Genomic DNA, 12,789 nt, shown 5'->3' on the forward strand with positions numbered 1-12,789 from the left:
TTCTGGTCAGTAGTTTTGGGATAAATGAAAACTTTTGGTTTCAGTTTTCGTTTCGGTCATCTCTATATAAGCATTACCTATCTTGATATTTGCTACCCATTTTTGAATGCACGCTCATTTATTCAGTGACAGTAATTTTTATTGCTATCGATATTCGATAACTAAATAAAGACTTCAAAAAATTGTCGCCCCGCACCATAGAGCACTAGTTATCGCCTAGGAACCCGTCGGCAGAGCTACCCCATTTGCAGATTTTTCTGTAATGTCACAGACTTCTTTAACAATTGATGGTCACAGAATTTAGTCATAGATTACAGATTTTTGAAATTTTGATAAAAAATTACATATCTTTGGAAAAATTTCGAGATTTTAAGATTTTCTGAAAATTTCACACAGATGTTCGCAGATTTTTTCTCTGTTTTAGACGTCACAGATAAAGTTTTTTTACTGATTCACAGGATTCAACGTGGCATCCCTGCTCGTCAGCTCTGCCTATTTGTTAAACCAATCTCGAACCAGCTAAAGATAGGCAGCGATGATGCTTATAGAGATGCGCGAAGACTGAAGTCGGAAGTTCCAATCGAACCCAAAGCAACGGTTCCAAATGAGCAAATGTGAACAAATATGGCGGATGTAGGTAGTAAAGCGTGGGGAATATATTGAAATAAAAAGGCATGCGTGTAAATTTTGTTTACATACGAAAAGTGTAAACTTTATATACATACATACTAAATAATGTTCGTGATACAAATAAAATACGAATAAATTCAAGCACATTAAAAATTACAAAGTCATTGGTCCACTGTTTAGTCACTCATTTTATATAGCTGGTGGATGCAAAGTCTGAACATTATAAACTTATAGACTAGTTTTTTCCTAATATCGTGACATTCATCATAAATATTAATTTCGAATGGCATCAGCAAAGCAGCGAACTGTACAACAATATTGCTATTGCTTATCAAGCGCATTCTCGATATATCCTCTCTAGCGCAACGTAGAACATGTAGACAGGCTCAGTAATGTAAATCAATGCGTTCCGAATTGCATGATTGAGTATTTTGCGAAATATTCCATAAAAAGAATTCGTCACGCATTCATTTAAACTACAAGTCACTCGCTGTTTTACGCAAAAATCCTGGTAGCCAAACTAGCAGACTCTGTAAATCGTGTAGCCAAATTTACGGTTTTTCTTTCCGCGTGTCTTTATATTTAAGGTTGCACAGAGAATGCGTAAAATTCGCAAACGAAACAAGCAGTTATTTTTCCAGATGTCAGATCTTCATAAAAATCAATCAGCAGTACAGTAACAACATTCTACATACGCTGATTGATTTTTATGAAGATCTGACATACGGTGTGGAAAAAAACTGCTTTTTTCGTTTGCGAATTTTACGCATTCTCTGTGCAACCTTAAATCATCGTCTTTGAAGATTGGATAAAATTGACATCAACACACGTTTGGATTGGAAACCAGAAATACTAAAGGGTTGCTTGAAAGTATTGTCAGAATTGCCAGATATTGTGATTTGGTTTATAACGATTGTTTACTGTACTGATTTCTTAGTTTAATAGATTTTGGTTACTTTGCATAACTTTAATCTGAAATTATAATACTTAGCATGATTAGTTTATTCTTCTCGTGAAGACTTCAACGTTATTCCGTGATTATTATACTTTTTATCAGAATTATATGTCAGGTGATATGAAATATGCATTTATTCCCGAAAGACTTCTAAAACCACATCACAAATAGTTAAGATACTTCTATAAAACCTAATCAAATCGATTTCGAGTAGTCCAGCCGATTTTCATCATATTTTCCGATGATTTAGTGCCATATTCCGCTTACGAAATTCATCTTACAGTTTAACAGCATTTTCTATTAGATTTAAATTTTCATCTTTTTTAAATAATATTTTTGTGAATACTTTTCTCGAGCAAACATTATTATTCATTGATGAATAACTTTTTGGAATTTAATGCATTATGCATTTAATGCATAATATGAGGTTCGCATGGTCCTCATTTTGTCCCACGCTTTTTTCGAAGATTTTTTGTGGAAACCACAAAGTCTTGTTAAATTATGTTTATATTTGAAATAGGTTAAATATTCCGGAGATGTATACATTTTTCAATTAACGTCATATGAATACTTATTTCATATTTCATATAACATTTTTAGTTTTTTGACATTCCGTCAGATTTTTGTAGCTGTCTTGAGTTAAGATTTGTTTTATTTCGCAATTGAAGTGGTACATCATCTAATAATGACTGACGGAACATTCGCGCAAACAAAAAAATCGAAAATTGTTCATAGATTCTTGGAAAACGGGGGTGCTCAACTCGCCCCACATGGCGATATTGCCTCTTTCCCCATTATCATTCACGCACTACAAATTCTACCCAGAGGTTAAAATTGGCAGGCATTTACCCAGAGCAATGAGCAACCTGCTTAAAAGACAATGAAAGTTTTCTCATGGGTGTTACCCATATTTTTGAGCAGGTACACTTTTACGAGTTTGGGTAGATTTTTTTAGTTTTGAGTATGTATCACTCAAATTGTGAAAGCCTCACAATTAAATGTCTACCCATACTGGCAAAAAGATTGCACCGCACCTACTTAGAACAATGGATCACGGTCACACCCATGAGAAAGCAATGTAGTATATATAGATATGGCGAAGATGGCACTTTGATATTCGTAAGATGAATCTTGCATGAGTGGTGTGAGTGATCATAGAATAAATCGACCTGTTCGATTGGTAGTTTTAGCTTCATTGTTGGCGCACCTTTAAACATAAAAAACGCCTTTGGCCCAACACAAAAATTACCGTAAAACGGGGTATCTTTGATCACCGGGATAAGTTTGATCAAATGAGATTTTTTTCAGTAACGTAATATGATTCCCTCTAACAAAATCAGCGATACAAAAAACAATCCATATTCTAGCATCTATCGGCAATGATTATTTCGGCATTTAATGCACCTTTCGTGATAACAAATTCAATTTGAAAATGGTACAACTTTCATGCACCGTTTCAATTTGTTCAAACGATTCCTTGTATATTATTAATTAAATCAATCAACTCCAACCGTACTGATCACTTTTTTGGAAACCATAGATATTTTTGTCCAATAATTCATTTTAAAAATCTGAGATTTTTATTGGTAACTATTTCAATTATTTTCCTGAAAAAAATGATAAAAGTTGGCTGCATCCTTCTAGTTTTCTTACGAGACGACACAATGCCGAGCCATGAAATTGCCTACGGATATGCAATTTACACAACATTTCGAGCGTTATCTTTCGTTTCGATGCACATATTTCGCTGATCAATGTTACCCCAAAAACAACCAATGAAAATTTACAACAAAGTAATTTTATTTTTATAGTAAAGCGAAATCAAATACCCAACAATTTGAACATTTTCAATCTATGGGTACCGGTACTTGTTTTAAAAGTGCAAATAGTTACATCTACTTGAATTGAAGATAGTTATTCGAAAAACTTTTGAAAACGTGATCAATGTTCCCCCATTTTAAGGTACTATGTTAAGGTTGGACAGAGAATGGACGAAAATCGAAAACGAAAAAAGCAGTTTTTTTCACACCGTGTGTTAGATCTTCATAAAAATTAATCAGCTTATGTAGAATGTTGATACAGTAATGCCGATTGATTTTTATGACGATCTAACACACGGTGTGAAAAAAACTGCTTTTTTCGTTTTCGATTTTTTGCCCTTTCTCTGTTCAACCTTAATAATTAACTGGCGGTTTCAATTCGAAAGACAAATTATTGTTTTAAATAATTTCGTACTTTTCAAATTAATTGTAATTTAAACACAGGAGATTTTTAGTTGGTAAATTGTTTGCCTTGTACGCAGTTCATCTGGGTTCGATTTCTTGCTCCTCCCAAAGGGATAAAAAAATCTGAAAGGACTTTTCTAAGCCAAAATAAGAGTGTGAAAGCTAGGTTAAAATTTCTATAATTTAAACAAAAAGGATTTTTAGTGTAACATTTTCGCACTTTAAATACGCAATTTTTTTAAATTATCGCCAACTACTTTGAATACTTGCTACAGCTGTAGTTTTAAATACTCTCGTTATTAATTAATTATTTTCAAAATACGTCCGTATTTTTAATTCGACGTAATTATAATTTTATTAGTGTTAACGACAACCTGGTAGTAAAAACTGTTTTTCAGTTCAAGGAAAAAAATAACATTACATTTTTAGTTCTTCCATTTGTTAAAAATGTAGTTATTTTTCCTTGACCTCAAAAACAGTTTTCACTACCACTCGGAAACGAAAAACTACCTAAAATTGAGTTCCTTCCTCGTAGTATCGTGGGGGAACATAAAATTAGGTAAACCGTGTTGAAGGTAGTTTCCATTTAACCACGGCAAAAATTACAACTCATTGATAGGTTTTTTATACTCAAATTTAAGTTGAATTTACCTAATTTCGAGTATACCCCAAACAACTCAAAAGTACCTTCCTCCACGGAAGACCTCGACTGAGTCGAATCTCTCGTTTTGTTTTTGACAACACTAATAAGTGTGAAAGCGACGCACAACTCAAAAGTAAGTTAGAACTTATTCTGGAGGTTGTTTTATTTAACCGTGCAGGTTCTTGTTAACACTAAATAAATTACAATTACGACACACTCAAACTAGAGGCGTTAGCCGCGCCGCCGATTTTATGGCGTTTTCGTTTTTTCTCGGTGCTACACCGGTGTAGTGCAAAAAAAGAGATAGACTGATTACACCCAAGTTTTGGGGTTTTCGATTGATTGACACCGGTGTAGTGGAGTGCACTGAAATTGCACCGTTTTTGCACTTTCTAGCAGAAGTGCAGAAAACTGGGTATGTTCCATTGACACTTCTGCAAGAAAGTGCAAAACCAGTGCAATCCACTACACCAGTGTCAATCAATCGAAAATCCCATTTGAATGAGTGTAGCATCGACTACACCGGTGTAGTGCACTGTCAAAAACGAAATTGCCATTAGGTAAAAATCGGCGGCGCGCCGGCGCACAGTGGCTGGAGGCTGGCCAAAACCTCAAAAATTTATTTTTGAAATATTGATATTTCATATTTTTCCTGTATTTCTCATGTATTGAATAATATATATTCAAAATTTTATGATCATTAGATAAGAACACGATTTTTAACATGAGTATAAACGTAGCAAAGTCGGGACTTTTTAATGATTTTCATTTCCGAAACCACCATTGCTCTGTTCACTTCAAATGCATGTTGCTCTTTTGATTTTGGTCCGATTTTAGCACAACCTGTTTCATTGTGTAGAGGAACGAAAGAACTTGGTTATTGAATAAAATACATTTGGTAAATTTGCTTGGAACTATGACTTTTTAGTTCAAATATGTTTGAGGTGGTCAGATCAAAATTACTTTTTTCGCTAATGTAGTCTGTACAAATTTCGGAATCATTTCGGAACGGTCACATAGTATACATTCTATGGGAAATAACCTCTACTTTTCGAATATCATGGTCTCTTTCTGCGCCTAGGTGCGCAAAAAGGTTTAAGGAGATTTTGAAGCTTTGTTGCTGATATGGAGGCGCATGGTGTTTTGTGTAAAATAGTTAGACAATCTACAGTAAACCAACACGTTATAAAATGGATTTAAAGTAGTGTTCTTCATTATTTATGATATTGCTGACATTGGTGAACAGTAACGGAAAATCTATCATGAAAACGGGATCATAGTTAAAAGAAAGGTTCAATGACACTGTATGGAAAAATGCATTTAATATTTTACGACTTTTGACATCAAAAATGAGCTCAGTACCTCAAAATTAGCTTAAATTGTAATTTTCAGCCAAATTAGGTAACATTTTAGGTTTTGTCCGACTTTTGTTTGAAGACCCGCCACTGTGCGGCGTCACGCCAATGTGCTTACTATTTTTACATGCAATCGTCGGCGCGGCTGGGAATATTCAGTAACGGCTCATTGAAAGAGGTGTGGTTTTCATTACAGACACTTTATATCACAGAGTGGGGGATAGAAAAACAGTACAACTAGCAACCATGCATGTAAACTGGTATCACGGAAGCTTCCATAAGCAAGCTTTTTTTTTCTTTGGATCTCTCCTTCTGACAGGCTAAGACCAAAAGCAAGCTTTGCATGGGCTTTCTCTTGTGCTTCCCCTCCCAAAACCATCATGCTCGTTTGGTTGCACTTTTTGACAGTCCGTTTGGCTGCAATTTTTGACACTTCGCTAGTCTGTGTATAAAGTGTTTTCATTCGTATTTTCTCAAACACAATTTGTCTACTGTCAGGGTAATGGTGTTAAGAAATTTCCGTAGAGGAGTACATGACCATGATTAATATTCAGAAACGGGTGCAAAAGATCGAAACCACTGAATTAATACACGATGACTTCTTCTTACTGGTCGGATGGCGTAAACAACTATTGTTATAAGGAATGTTGACATATTACTGGGCAATGTTGGACGCCATTTTGGCACGCAAAAGCTGGATAGCTAAACGAATTCGAAGTTACGAAACGTTTTTATAAATGCGCAAACATCCCCGTCTTGAAATTTTTTTTCCTGTGCTGGATTGTGATATTCATAGAGTAACTTTATTGTCGTAACAATCGCAATACCTTCTTCACACTGATGCAACAAAAGGTTTCGTGAAGATTGCCTTGGGCATTTGACATATTCAAATTGTTTCCGCCCAACTAAGAATATAGGAACTATACAACGCAGTTGGATGCTGAGTTATCTGACGTTTAAAATACGCTCGCTAAGATCACATTTTTATCCCGGAGATAGAATGTCATTCGCCATTTTTATGCTTTTATCCGCACGTGAAAAGCACATGCATTTTAAGAGGCCTTTGGAAGCTTTTGTGTAAACTTACTTTACAAAGCTTTCATTGATAAAAATAGATGTGCAGGTAGTCTGAACACAAGTCTCCCTAAATATATGCAAGTTACATAATCGTGTACAGATTTTCGCCGAAATCTAGGCAACCAACGTTTGTATTTGTAAGTACTCACTTGGCTAGCCGCTTCACTTCATTAGAGCTTCGAATTCCTCCGTTGGGAGCCAGCAGAACGCTGAGGCACACCAGCAGTTTTAAAGGATCAATCCGCGGCTGTTGGGCGAGGAGAAATAACTTTTGTTAGTTATGTTGCATATCATGGAATATTTCAAAGCTTACCATTTTATCTGACAACAAAAAGTCCGGAGCCCTGACAAAGCGATAGACTGCTTTATCGACCTTTGACAGTTGATTGCTGTTACGTACTATGCACTAATAAGCTTTTTAGCTGAGCTTTCCTGTTCACAATTTTTGCCAATATTAATCACGGCTTCTTCTCCATGTTTGTAATTGTACCATCTATTTTCAGCCGCAATTTCAACTATACGAAAAAACGATCACTTTAGGATTTTATCTAATCACAAATTGTTTTTCACTTATTTAATCACTTCGTTGCTTGTTATTTCGAAAGTATTCAAGTCGGAATTTGATTAAATGACACTAATCGCACATAAAACTTGCCAATTTCCCAAATGCCACGTGGAAAACATCACATGACGTAATCTCAACTAAATCAATTTCGACAAATGGTAATTTTTCCGGTGAATAGGCAAACAAAAACACGTATTTTACTAGTTGCTAATATAAAAATATCGTGTACAAAGCCAAAATAATTTAACGAAATTTGCGATCTACTGCCAATTCACAATGGCGTTTCTTACATGACTAGGTAGCCAAAGAAAAAATCTTTCCGGATTCATACTAGACTTAGCGCTTTTTAGCTCAATCTTACATGACATGACAGAAATGGTATAGAAGAGAGAAATAATTTCCGTTTCCCACCCACTTGTTATTTATTTTGAAACCTTGAAGCAGGCACTACGCCTTGGGGCCCCGTTCAATATACGCCTTGAAAACTTTCGAAATATACCATAGCAACTTACTGCAGTGCCTTACAACTAATTAAAATGCAACTCACTCGAAATCCTTTTTAATTCTCTCCAACGTCTAAACAATAGTTCGTCTACTTAAAATCGTCCATTTGCAACTGATAATCCAAAATGCTGCGAAAATACCGTTCCAATATTTACGAAAACTGCTGCCACGCGACCGATGTACTTTTCTTCTTATAACTGGCTAGTATTTCAAAAATGGCGGAGCTGACAAATTGCCAGAATATTCAGCGAATACCACCAAAATGAGGTCATTCGTCTAGGCCGACTTTTCGCCAAAATCGTTTCGGGAAAACCACGGGATACACGCGACTATCAACGGATAATAATCTGGTAGTCTTTGAAAGCCAGAAACACTCGAAAATAGCTCAATAACGACGAGGCTGATAAACCAAGATGGAGGCCGAGACAAATTTCCTAGCTGCCAGCCTGCAGAAAAATCTACTTCAGAAGAGCACAGCGGAAAAAACACGTCATAACTCACCAAGCGCAAAATTCGTTCTGAACAAGCCAGCGTCGCTAGCCCAGTGAGCCGGGCAAAATTTGGGTCTGTAGGGCTGGGCAATATATTTTACCTGTTCTTTGCCTACGTTGGTTTCACTCACTGGGAACAAGTACGATGGAACAAAGATTGATATATAGATGGCGCTGTGGTCAATATTATGATCATCCCGCAGAAAAATTAAGCATATTTCAAACTAAAAATATGCGTTATTGAATCCTATCATTTATTACTTCAACAACAAATTTACAGGCCTGAAAATATTTTTTATTGCAGCAACAATAAATTATTGTTCAATATTTTTTTAAAAATAATTTCAGTAATTTTGTTTTAATTTCAATAAAAAATATTTATTAGCGTGTTTGTGTGCTATTGGTTGGGAATTATCTGTCCGTCGGATGGCGCTTCGAAACAAATTGTTTTTTACTCCTATTTCGTTGAAAGTCGTAGCAAATACAATTACATATTTGTATTTGGTCGTAGCAACGCGCGGCGGAATTAGCTAGTAATTTATAATTCTGAACCAATTGATAAAGATTAGCATTGATTCGTTCGAAATGGATTCGAATTTCCAGTATTACCTGAGAATGGTTTGGAAAACCCGCGGATGGTTTCAAATGTGTCATGAAAAGATGAATTGCTCGAAATTTACATTTTGACAGTTTCACTGCGTGAAGAAATCAAAACAAAACATTTCCAGCAGCGACTGCAGGAACAAATCAAAACAAAAACAAATTTTGTGCGCCAAAATTATTCAAAGAGTCAAACCCATAGTATGAAGAATTGCCTTTAATATCGATTTGGTCGGAATTGGAGCAAAATTGGATAGATTTACTGTAATTTCTTCGATTTTTAGCAATACTCGATTTATTAAGAAATGCTATGCAAAGCTGAACGGAATGTAACTATTATTATGAAATGACGATCCCGGTCAATTAGGTCGCACGTGGTAAATTTTTAAAAATAAACGGCCCAAGAACATCAAATGTCAATAATATGGTAAAAAAATTATTCGAGGATTTGGTTTGCAATGCCAATTACTACAAAAAATAGATCTTCCATCGAAATGAACAGATGAACCAACGATGAGCATCTGTTGCACTCGAACTCACGCAACTGACGAAGTAAACAAACCACCGAGAATCTGGTTTTATACCAACCGACAGAACTCCACAAAATGAGCCGGATAAACAACTCCATATCAAATTTGCAAAAGGGCGAATAAGATTTGTAAACAAACTTTTATTTTGATGGTTTCTCTTAATTTACTGTAATTTCAAAAGCAGAAAACAATTGAAATTACTTCTACGAAGGGTAAAAATTTACATTAACGCATATTTTTCATGAAATTCCACTCTGCAGCAGATCAATGAGCGAAACAAGTTTGTTTACAAAAAACACTTTCGCCCTTTTGACGAATTAATATTGAATTGTCAAACATGAACTTTATTCATCAGTTCATTCGTGTCATTATCTTGTAGACCTCAGTTTCCACGTCAAACGCGTGTTGATGTCAATTTTATTCAATCATGAGCTGGTTTGAGCTTGGTTAAACCAATTACAATTGTATTTGGTTAAAAAGCTAAGACAAGACGTGACAAAAGGAGGGGCTGTTTTTGTTCCAATTTTACGTCAGAACGGTCCAGCTTCTGATTGGTTGATTCTGACTTTTTGCATCGTACGCAATGTTTTTATTTTCCTCTTTCAAAACGCATCTAAAAAAAGTTGAATCGATCAATATTATAATTAAATGATATTTCTTCTAATGAAAAGTAATATTGATGAAGAAAATATCTTTCCTACCTCTGAAAAATATCTAGATGCTAGTCTAGATGGTACATTTATTCTTACATCTCTAAGAATTCGTTCTTCCGGTTTCAGTTTACACTAAAATGAAATTCAGAGATTGAAAGTTCGATAAAAATCACTATAGTGGGCGAAAATCATTGGATTAAAGAGTACCGGTCTAGAGACAGATCACTCTAGAAATGTATAACAAATTTGCATCAAATTAGAAAAAATGCATTTAATTTCCATTTTTGCATCAACTTTGCACTCCCTCGCAGAAAAGTTTGTTTAACAAACGTCCTACGCTGATTCACTTTGTTCGACGTTTTGTTGAATGTAGGGCTAATTTTTTGTAGGGTTTTGACGTCTTACACACAACGCGAAATATATTGCACGCAACGCAAAATACATTATGAATTTCTATTTTGATGGAAAAAAATGCATTTAATTTAGCTGATTTTTATAAATGCATCACAAGTGATCTGCCCCTAGGTACAGGTACTGAAAGTTGAGGTTATCCACTGTTAAATCCAATTTCTAGGTAAACATTTTCCGCATCTAAAACAACCAACCTAACCCCAACAATACAAAAATAATTCCGGATATCAAAAATATCGAGTTCGACTGAAAGGTTTTAGCACAGAGAACAGACGTCCATCTTCAGCATTCAACTTGTGTAAAATCTCTAACGGTTTCGAAGGTAGTTTGGATATCTAAACCAGGTGCGCTACTGTCGTCATGTTTTTTTGTAGCTGAGTTCGACAGAATTGACAGCGGTTATTCCTCTACCCAGTCCAACTAGTCCGGAACCGATTCGGACTTCCAGCATGAATTCCAGCTCAAATGTGTCAACCGATAGAGTCGGAATCGGTTGTTTTCTTTGAGCTAGATTCCATGCTGAATCCATCCAGGATTTCGAACCAGTTCCGGAATCGATTTGACGGATAGTTGGGATAGGTTGGTGTGGCGGCGCTAGTATTTTTCGTATATTAATTCAAATGTTTACACAAGTTTTTTAAATATATTTGTTCGATCATGGATGTCTGTTCTCTGTGGTTTTAGTGTCAAACGAAAAGAACGAATGTTTTCTTATCACCTATAATTAAACTTTTTGTGGAACTATGTAGCGTTTATCTTAAAAAATTAAAATGGAGCAACCATTCTATATCATCAATGCAAGAAAATACTTTCGTCATCATTTGACTGGTACCAATAATAAAATCTAGTTGGCGCGTCGAGTGGATAAGTTTCGCGTTTAAGAACCAATAAGACAGAAACCACACCATAATAAAAAAAATCAGAAAATGGCTTCATTACAACATACTAAACACCCATGACATAGAAAAACGGTGCCCTTCACCATTATAGTAGATTCAAGATACAAAATATTGCCAGCATAAAATAAATTAATGACTCCATTTTCATTAATAAAAATAGCAAGACTGTTCGAAAGATTTCGGCAGGGTGAAAATATGCAAAAAGAAGTATTAGGCTGTGCACGATGACAAAGTTGAAATAAATTTAACTTTTTCTGTGAGCCGTGTTTACCAACACTGCCATTTGGTTGTGAAGCAATGTTGGTAAACACGGCTTACAGTAACATCAGCCTAATGTCGAAGGAAAAATAAGCCGATTGTCACGTCTTCTTGTCTTAAGGCCTATTTACACCCTCGGTGAAAACGAACATAAACTCGATGCGAACCAAATTGTTTTTCCAATATCTCACTTATTAGTGCATAGAAATTGATGAAAATGGAACTAAATGATAGTTCATTAATATGATTTTACGTCGATTCCCGGTTTACCATTTCCCGGAAAACCATTTTCCGGAATGTCATTTCCCAGAAAACCATTACCCGGAATGTACCATTTCCCGGAATGTACCATCTCCCAGAATATCATTTCCCGGAATGTACCATTTCCCGGAATACTATTTCCCGGAATGTACCATTTCCCGGAATACCATTACCCGGAATGTACTTTTTCTCGGTAATTATTTATACTACTGAAATCTAAAGTAAACATGTAATTTGAACTTTAAGAACAAATCCAGAGCTATGTTGACTTACATATATGGTATTCTATAGCATTTTTCGTTTGGTAGGAGTAATTCCATTTACGTATATTTAGATGGAACACCGAGAGAGCTACCAACTTTTAAACTAAACTAACCTATTCTCCTCTATTCATTATTTCACATTATTCCGCGACAAATAAAATTTACAATCAAGATATGATAAGCTTTATAGATATTGATTGACTCTGCTGGAATAAAACATGATGACATTCTTCTGCATTCCAAGTTTTTGTTTGGTTCGCTTGACACCTTATCTTTGCTCTCTGATCATATTAATAAAAAACAAGCTTTCATAAACCAATAAAGTACCAGAAAACAGATTATGCTTAAAAAAGGCAGTCTCAAAGAAGATTGCTATGAATTAATAATTTCCAAAAAAAGTACTCAAATTTTAAAGAAGACAAATTCAAAAATATTTTTCATGATATGCTCATCTCCAAAAGAAGGCGAA

General features: G+C 35.2%; 1 protein-coding gene across 1 annotated transcript in view; it reads right to left on the minus strand.

Annotated features, from left to right (window-relative positions):
• LOC131678258 (serine-rich adhesin for platelets) overlaps positions 1 to 7,414 on the minus strand; it is a 39,215-nt gene extending 31,801 nt beyond the window's left edge. Inside the window, 2 exon segments of the mRNA XM_058958272.1 lie at positions 7,035 to 7,132; positions 7,199 to 7,414. Coding sequence (XP_058814255.1) covers positions 7,035 to 7,132; positions 7,199 to 7,201 — 101 coding nt within the window. The 5' untranslated portion in view covers positions 7,202 to 7,414.
• Positions 7,415 to 12,789: the final 5,375 nt, after the last annotated feature.

Source organism: Topomyia yanbarensis, chromosome 2 (genome assembly GCF_030247195.1).
Source record: "Topomyia yanbarensis strain Yona2022 chromosome 2, ASM3024719v1, whole genome shotgun sequence".
Taxonomy (NCBI): Eukaryota; Metazoa; Arthropoda; class Insecta; order Diptera; family Culicidae; genus Topomyia; species Topomyia yanbarensis.